The 9,570-nt window shown below is 47.1% G+C and overlaps 1 protein-coding gene across 1 annotated transcript; it reads right to left on the bottom strand.

Annotated features, from left to right (window-relative positions):
- Positions 1-499: 499 nt before the first annotated feature.
- Positions 500-2,189, bottom strand: LOC143891886 (uncharacterized). Its single transcript, XM_077396389.1, has 3 exons — positions 1,570-2,189; positions 1,106-1,436; positions 500-1,015 (listed from the first exon to the last, which is right to left on the bottom strand). Exons 1-3 carry the CDS (start codon positions 2,187-2,189, stop codon positions 500-502), a joined length of 1,467 nt encoding a protein of 488 aa, XP_077252504.1.
- Positions 2,190-9,570: the final 7,381 nt, after the last annotated feature.

Here is a 9,570-nt window from a genome sequence, read left to right as displayed (position 1 = left end):
ATAGAGTTCATCAGCCCATCGGCCTGCTTTCTCGTCCAGCCTTTTCTTAATCCCTTGGAGCAGGATTCTGTTCGTAACTTCGGTCTGCCCATTCGTTTGAGGGTGTGCCACAGAGGTGAACCTTTGTTCAATTTTCAAGTCTGAGCAGAACTTTCGAAAGTTCCGGCAATCAAACTGCTTGCCATTATCTGTTATCAAGACCCATCCCAAATCTGCAAACAACGGACTTCCAAAAGAAGGTCTGTACATTTTGCTCCGTGATCTGGGTTAGAGGTTCAGCCTCCACCCACTTGGTAAAGTAGTCTATAGCGACTACGACGAACTCTCGTCTCCCCGATGCTGGCGGAAAAGGGCCCAGAATGTCTATCCCCCATACCGCGAAAGGGAGTGGACTGACGATTGGGGCCATTGGTACAGCCGATTGATGAATGGTGGGAGAGAATTTTTGGCATCTCTCGCACTTTTTGACTAGGTCCAGGGCGTCTCGCCTCAAAGTTGGCTAGTACAGGCCTCTCAATAGTACCTTGATGGCCAGGGCCTTGCCCCCCAAGTGCTCTCCGCAAATTCCTTCGTGGGTTTCCTGTAGAGTGTACGCGACGTTACTCGGCCAGAGGCATTTCAAGTATGGAAGGGTGTACGACCTCTTGTACAGGCTCTCACCATCTAAGGAAAACCTTGCTGCTCGTTGTATCACTTTGCGGGCCTCCTTCTTTCCTTCAGGAAGCTTCCCATTGCGCAGGTAATCGATGATTTCGTCCATCCAGCACGGCTCGTGCTCGACCTGCATTACTCCCACTGCCTCGTTATCGATGCTGGACTTCTTCAGAAACTCCATACATATACTCCCGAGAGTGGTATAACCGGACACTGCTAGTTTGGATAGCACATTTGCTTTCGCATTTTCCGTTCTAGGGATTCTGATGACCTCGAAGCTTTTGAACTTGCTGGGTAGCTGGCGGACCTTGGAAAGATACTTAATCATGCGCTCGTCGCGGGCCTCGTAGACTTCTTGGATCTGGTTTGCGACCAGTTGGGAGTCTCAATACGCCTTCAGCCTTTCTGCACGGGTCAGGTTCATTCCGGCGATGAGAGCCTCATATTCTGCCTCATTGTTGGACGCGCGGATTTCGAACCTTAGTGCGTAGTCTAGAACAAAGTTTTCAGGCCCGGTGAGGATCAGGCCAGCCCCGCAGCCAGTCTTATTTGAAGACCCGTCCACATATACTTCCCAGAGCGGCTCATCGGACGACAGATTCTGGTCTGCTGGTATAGGGACGCTTTCTGCTCTTACAGGTTCAGTCTCAACTTCTGCTTGGGCCCCAGGTGTAGTTGTCTCTTCTACAACTGGAGTTTGGACAGTATCAGACGCTGTGCTTTGTCGGGGGATGGTACATTCGGCTACGAAGTCTGCCAGCACTTGGGCCTTTATCGCCGGCCTGGGCAAGTATTGGATATCAAATTCGCTCAGTTCCACGGCCCACTTCACAAGTCGCCGAGGTGTCCGGTCTGTGGAGAACCTGTCTAAGTGGTTGATCGGTTAAGACTTTTATTGTGTGAGCTTGAAAATACGGCCTCAATTTTCTGGCCGCCATGATGAGAGCATATGCCAGCTTCTCCACTCGCTGGTATCTAGTCTCAGCATCGTGTGGGACCTTGCTAGCATAGTAGATTGGTTTCTGCTGGTTGTGCTCTTCTCGAATCAGTACTGCCGCCAATGCCATGTGACTCACTGACAGGTACAGGAGTAGCTCTTCTCCGGGCTCTGGCTTGGTTAACAATGGCGGACAGGACAAGTACTGCTTCAGCTCTTTGAATGCAACTTGACAATCTGATGTCCAGGGGGCTGTTTTGATTCCTTTGACAGCATTGAAGAAAGGCAGGCATCTCTCCACAGATTTTGAGATGAAGCGCCCCAGTGCGGCCACCATTCCGGTTAACCGCTGCACTTCCCTAATGGTCTTTGGTGGATTGAGCTCCACCACAGCCCTGATCTTCTCTGGATTGGCTTCTATCCCTCTTTTGCTTACCATAAATCCTAGGAATTTTCCCGAGCTGACACCGAACGTGTACTTGGTGGGGTTGAGCTTCATGTTATGCTTCCTTAGGACGTGGAATGTCTCTTTCAGGTCGGATACATGATCTTGCGCGCTCTGGCTTTTGACCAACATGTCATCTACATAGACCTCCATGTTGCGGCCAATTTATTTTTCGAATAGCTTGTTTACGAGTCTCTGATAGGTTGCCCCTGCATTTTTCAGACCGAAAGGCATGACGCGGTAACAGTACGTGCCCTGATCCGTTACAAAGGATGTTTTTGGTACATCCGGTTCATACATTCTGATTTGGTTGTACCCAGAGAAGGCGTCCATGAAGCTTAGTAGTTCGAGACCTGCGGTGGCATATATCAGTTGATCGATTTTTAGGAGCGGGTAGTTGTCCTTAGGGCAAGCTTTGTTCAAATCAGTGAAGTCAACGCAGGTCCTCCACTTTCCGTTGGGTTTCTTTACCAGGACCACGTTTGCCAGCCAGTCCGGATATTGAATTTCTCAAATGAAGTCAGCCCTCAAGAGCCTCTCCACTTCTTCCTTGATCGCTTGCCGCCTTTCTAGGGCAAAATGTCTCATCTTTTGTTTCACGGACTTGCAGGTGGGGTCAACACAGAGTCTGTGAGTACTGGTCTCCGGATTTATGCCAGGCATGTCTACGGGAGCCCACGCGAAGACGTCTGCGTTGTCTCGAAGAAACTGGGTGAGGTTCTGCCGGGTGTTACTGTCTAAAGAGGAGCCGATTTGAATGAACTTCTCGCTATCGTCTTCGCACAGAGGAACAGAGATGAGGTCTTCGGCATGTTCATTTACTTGGGTTTCGTCTCTCAGATCAAGTAGTTCAATTGGCAATGATTCCGACGCATTTTTTCCTTTGAGTGCCATAGCATAGCACTCCTTGGACTGTGGTTGGTCCCCTCTGACTTCTCCCACACCATTTGGAGTTATGAATTTTATTTTCTGATGGTACGCGGAGGCAACAGCGCGGATGAGATTCTGGCCGGGTCGTCCCAAGATAGCGTTGTAGACCGACGTGGCCCTCACTACCAAGAAGTTGACCATTGCGAAAGCTTGACAGGGCGGTTCCCCAACGAGGACCGGGAGTTCAATTTGCCCTTCCACTTTGACAATTTCTCATGAGAAACCGAACAGGTTGGAGTTCGGCGGCCTCAAGTGGTCGTCTCCTATCATCATCTGTTTGAATGCATGATAGTAGAGAATGTCGGCGGAACTCCCGTTGTCGACGAGGATTTTCTTTAACTCCCAGTTGGCAACAAGCATGGTTATGACCAGAGCATCGTCATGGGGGAGTATCAAGTTGTCAAGATCTGCATCTGAGAAGGAGATCTCATTCTCTGTCTTCATCTTTTTGCTGCATGTGTGCACGACATTAACTCGGCGCGCGTAAGCCTTTCGAGCAGCTGATGACGTGCCTCCGGCAGCCGGTCCCCCCATAGGGGTGTTTATGACCCCGTTAGGCTGGGATCAGCGCGCCTCAGGCCATGGGCTTACCGGGGGAAGAGATTTGTTCTGCACAGGAGACGGCGGCCCGAGGCATCGAGGGCTTGTAGACACCCCATTTTGACCGAACCCCTAAACCTTCATTGTTTGTGCGAAACCCCATCAAATCCGTGAGTTGGAACCCCATATTTCACCCTAAGGTAGGTTAGGGTCCCCCATAGGTCTCCGCAAAATTTTGTCAAAATCTGTGGAGGTTTGCCTAGTGAACGAGTGTAGTCCGTGGGATAGTGTATACGAAGTGTAACAGAAGGGGTGCGATTTATCCAGTTTAGGAGCTATTTTGTTAAGGTAACTGGTTGTCTAAATAGCAGCAGAAGGGTGTCTTGAGGTAACTTAAAGCACTGCGAATATATCCTTCAAAATTTCTCTTGCAGGTCACCCATTTTAGAATGCGAATAAGCAAAAAAATCTATGGGATTGTCTAAACAATCTGAGGGGCTAAATTTTTTTGAGCATAAGTCCTATAAAAGGGGATCGATGGTTTCATTTGAAAGGATCTTTCATTTTTCTAAAAATCAGAGAGTTCTAGCAGAGAGAGAGAGAGGAAAAGGATTTTGAAAACCTAACCTATCTGTGATTTTTTTTTCCGATTGACTTTTGCTGACGCTCCGATTGGATTCCGGCGAAATCTGGCTGGTTATTCCTTCTTTTCTAACACATTTGTATGGCCTAATATTCATCTTGTTGGAGTCTTAACCATTCCTTGTATAACTGAAACCCTAATTCATCTACCTTTTCCGGTTGATCCTTTCCGGCAGGTGTGGACCCCGATCCGGGACGGGCGTGGAGGACGGGCCCCCGCGCGAGTCTCTCTATCGTCCACGTGAAGGAGAGCCCCACCAAGGAACTCTCGAAAGAGTGCCCCTCACAGCATGAGCGGCGATGTAAAGTGAGATACCTCTCGATTCGGGGACTAGCCCAGATTCGAGGCGTACCTTAAACAAAGAAGAGTCGCCATCCAAGGAAGTGGGCCCTGGATCCCATGCTGTGCTCTGTTGCAACGGATAACCAGAGATATAAAATAGGGTTCGTGCCTGATGACGAATGGGGAAGGGATTAGGCGCCCCCAATTCGCCCAAGTGCTAGCACCTGGTCTCTTATGCCATTTATTATTAATTTTGAAGAGTTTTGGGCGAAAATCATGCGAAATGGGAACGAATATCTCCGAGATAACGTCTAGCTAATCATGCATGTCTCGGAGATGAATAAGAAGCACACACAAAAGAAATGAAAGATATGTCGCCTAAGAATAGCTAGGTTATGAGTGCCATGCCTAATTGGTGTCTAAGTTCTGGTGGACAAGCACATGCATGTTACAGCTAAAGGTATAAGATCTGTACATAAAAATAAGAAAATACAGCAAAACACACAACACAACACGACTCGACACACGACCCGACACGACAAACCCTAGACTCTAATGCAATACTTGACTCGGACCAGAATGGCCATCCATCCTAGCTGCACTACGTATCCCGGCCTCGGGAAGAATCAGAGCCAACGTAGTTCGGTGCCCTATTCTAAACTATGATGCCTAAAACTCTAGGACCGCTATCCTAGACTCGATCCACTAGACTCGACTGATGTTTAAAGCTTTTTGTGCGATTGCTTAAATTCAAGTGGATTGTAATTTTTAGGACTCTATATGCCCTAACTAATGCAAGTTGATTAGCCTTAAGCTAATGCAGGTGGGCCCTATATCCTATGTGTATCTAGGCTGTGCATTCTAAGGAAAACCATGGGTTGACTATATGCTTCCTAGTCTAGCCATCGGTTCGACTAAATGTCTAACCGATCGACTTGAGGCCTCCTAACTCTAGGGACACTCACACGACAGGACACACCACATCAATACAAATCAAGACCGACTCCTAACTCTAAAACACCCTAAATATCTAGGACAGACTCCTAACTCTAGGGGAAGATCTTTTTGAAAAGGTTTTGAAGTTTTTTGTATTTTTGGGAGGTTTTGAAGTTATGAAAAATGGTGAAAGTTGTGAGAAATATTTACAAAAATGGTGACTGAAAATGGTGAAAGGGTGTAAAAATGGTGACTGAACTCAGGGTGCCAGCAGCACGCCTGAGCTGCCTACGTACCCCTCAGCTAGGGATCAAGCCATCCGTAGTTCGGACCAGATTTTCCTAACTACACTCTACTGACTCGAGATTTTTGAGATTTTTGATTTTTCAGATGTTTTTGAATTTTTTGACACAAGAGGACAAAATCCTATCATCACAAGGGGAGGACAGACTCCTGATATCCCGCAAAGGTTGGACAGCATCCTATGCTTTGCGGGGGGGATGAACAGAATAACAACTCTGCAAGGGTTGGACAGCATCCTATACCTTGCAGGAGTGAATAAAATCACGTGATTGGATGAGGGGATGGACAGAATCCTAACCCCTATGATGATAGGACAGACCCCTGAAAGACTGAAGGACTGACTCCTATGCTGAAGACTGACTCTGAAAGATGGAAGGACGGAATCCTAAACTCTCTATGACAGACTCTAAAAAAAAAAGAAGAAAACCACACAAACGGGCCCCACATCAGCGGGCCCCACATAAACGGGTCCCACACACAGCGGGCCCCACACGTCATGCGGGTCCCACACCAGCGGGTCCCACACACAGCGGGTCCCACATCAGCGGGCCCCACACACAGCGGGCCCCACACATCAGCGGGCCCCACACATCAGCGGGCCCCACACACAGCGGGCCCCACACATCAGCAGGCCCCACACAGCAGCGGGCCCCACACATCAGCGGGCCCCACACATCAGCGGGCCCCACACAGCAGCGGGCCCCACACACAGCGGGCCCCACACAGCAGCGGGTCCCACACACAGCGGGCCCCACACATCAGCGGGTCCCACATCAGCGGGCCCCACACATCAGCGGGGTGTCTACAATCACAAGCAACTCAAGCCTCCAAATAAAACTCAAGAACAAAAACAAACATTCAAGAGAAACTACTTACATGGACTGCTAATCGAGTTTAAAAAAAATGATCAAAGCTCGGAAAGATTTGAAATCAGCAGCTTGATCCTCTCTCCTTTCAGATTTGCAGACCTCGGATCTTGGCCGGAGATGGAATCATTGCAGGAGGTAGTAAAAATCGACGGAATCCGATGATACTGACCGAAGAAGGGAGAAATTTGCCGGAGATCCGCCGGATCAATATAAAACCACCGGATCTGAGACGCTTGTGGCGTAGATGGAGATGAAGAAGGTGACTGGTAATGAGAGATGTGCGATCGGATTCCGGCAAGGAATTCGCCGGAGAAGATGACTGGCCGGATCTCTCTCTCTGCCGATTTTCTTTTTTTTTTTCTTTTTTTCTTCGTTCTTCTCCTGCTGGTCCCTCTCTCTGGTTTTTTCTTTTTTTTTTCTTTTTTTTTCCCTCTGGTTTTTCTCCTCTGCTCCCTTTTTCTCCACTGTCGATTTCCTTTTTTTTTTTTTTACTGTTTTTCCACTGCGAGAGAGAAGACTGGGGAGGCCATCATGAGGAGAAGAACTCATGATGAGTTCTTGTCCCCCTATGTCCCCCACATTTCCCATTTTTTTGCAAAAATAAAAATAAAAAAATAGAAAAACAATCATCACATGGCATTGGATGCCATATGAAAACCAAAACGTTATTAAAAAAAAGAAAAGAAAATGATGACATTCCTTATTCTCTCCTTAAATATAAGCGGATCCCACATTAGCGGGTCCCACAACAGCTGGCCCCACACCAGCGGGTCCCACAAAAGCGGGTCCCACACAGGCGGGTCCCACACAGGCGGGTCCCACATCAGCAGGCCCACACCAGCGGGTCCCACAAAAGCGGGTCCCACACAGGCGGGTCCCACATCAAACGGGCCCCACACAAGCGGGCCCCACATTCTCTTTTGCTCGGATTAATTTCATTCATTTTTCGCCTGACCTCGGGATTTTATTCGAATATGCAGGTTTAGGGCCTTGTCAAAATGGGGTGTCTACAGATGCCCCTCTTTGGCCGAGTGTGCTTGTCGCACGAAAGCCAAAGCCGAACAGACAACACATTTTGACTGGCCCAAGATTTCAAACAGAAAGGATGCAAGGGGGTGACGAGATGGATCGACTAGACAGATTCTAATCGAGAGGGAATGATAAGATGGATTGACAAGACAGAATCTCGAAAAGAAAACTGAGATGGACTCTCAAGGGGGAGTGAGACAGATTCGCACAAATTGCAGAATGGAATGATTAGACAGCATCTAATTAAGCCACTCAGGGATTTGGAGATTGTAAAGCGGAATGATTAGACAGCATCATGATCAAACCTAAATTTGGATCTGGGACAAGCGAAATGATTAGACAGCATCTTGATCATTCCTGAATTGGGATCTGAGAAGACAGCATCTTAACAGATGAACACAACGGAATGATTAGACAGCATCATGATCAAACCTCGATTGAGATCTGAGAAGACAGCATCTTGACAGACGAACGAAGCGGAATGATTAGACAGTTATCATGATCAAACCTGGATTGAGATCTGAGAAGACAGCATCTTGACAGACGAACGTTGCGGAATGATTAGACAGTTATCATGATCAAACCTGAATTGGGATCTGAGAAGACAGCATCTTGACAGATGAACGAAGCGGAATGATTAGACAGTTATCATGATCAAACCTGGGATCTGAGAAGACAGCATCTTGACAGATGAACGAAGTGGAATGATTAGACAGTTATCATGATCAAACCGGGATTGAGATCTGAGAAGACAGCATCTTGACAGACGAACGTTGCGGAATGATTAGACAGTTATCATGATCAAACCTGAATTGGGATCTGAGAAGACAGCATCTTGACAGATGAACGAAGCGGAATGATTAGACAGTTATCATGATCAAACCTGGGATCTGAGAAGACAGCATCTTGACAGATGAACGAAGCGGAATGATTAGACAGTTATCATGATCAAACCGGGATTGAGATCTGAGAAGACAGCATCTTGACAGACGAACGTTGCGGAATGATTAGACAGTTATCATGATCAAACCTGAATTGGGATCTGAGAAGACAGCATCTTGACAGATGAACACAGCAGAATGATTAGACAGCATCATGATCACACCTGAATTGGGATCTGAAAAGACAGCATCTTGACAGATGAATATAGCGGAATGATTAGACAGCATCATGATCAAACCTAAATTGGGATCTGAGAAGACAGGATCTTGACAGATGAATATAGCGGAATGATTAGACAGCATCATGATCAAACCTGAATCGGGATCTGAAAAGACAGCATCTTGACAGATGAACACAGCGGAATGATTAGACAGCATCATGATCAAACCTGAATCGGGATCTGAAAAGACAGCATCTTGACAGATTGACAACAGCGGAATGATTAGACAGCATCATGATCAAACCTGAATCGGGATCTGAGAAGACAGCATCTTGACAGATGAATATAGCGGAATGATTAGACAGCATCATGATCAAACCTAAATTGGGATCTGAGAAGACAGGATCTTGACATATGAACACAGCGGAATGATTAGACAGCATCATGATCAAACCGAAATTGAGATCTGAGAAGACAGCATCTTGACAGATGAACATAGCGGAATGATTAGACAGCATCATGATCAAACCTAAATCGGGATCTGAAAAGACAGCATCTTGACAGATGAACATAGCGGAATGATTAGACAGCATCATGATCAAACCTGAATCGGGATCTGAGAAGACAGCATCTTGACAGATGAACATAGCGGAATGATTAGACAGCATCATGATCAAACCTGAATCGGGATCTGAGAAGACAGCATCTTGACAGATGAACACAGCGGAATGATTAGACAGCATCATGATCAAACCTGAATCGGGATCTGAGAAGACAGCATCTTGACAGATGAATATAGCGGAATGATTAGACAGCATCATGATCAAACCTGAATCGGGATCTGAAAAGACAGCATCTTGACAGATGAACACAGCGGAATGATTAGACAGCATCATGATC

Source organism: Tasmannia lanceolata, unplaced genomic scaffold, assembly GCF_043159265.1.
Source record: "Tasmannia lanceolata isolate RefF3 unplaced genomic scaffold, GAP_Taslan_0.1 ptg000015l, whole genome shotgun sequence".
In the NCBI taxonomy this organism is placed as follows: Eukaryota; Viridiplantae; Streptophyta; class Magnoliopsida; order Canellales; family Winteraceae; genus Tasmannia; species Tasmannia lanceolata.
The sequence above is the reverse complement of the archived record's forward strand: the minus strand, read 5'-3'. Positions and strand labels throughout refer to the sequence as shown.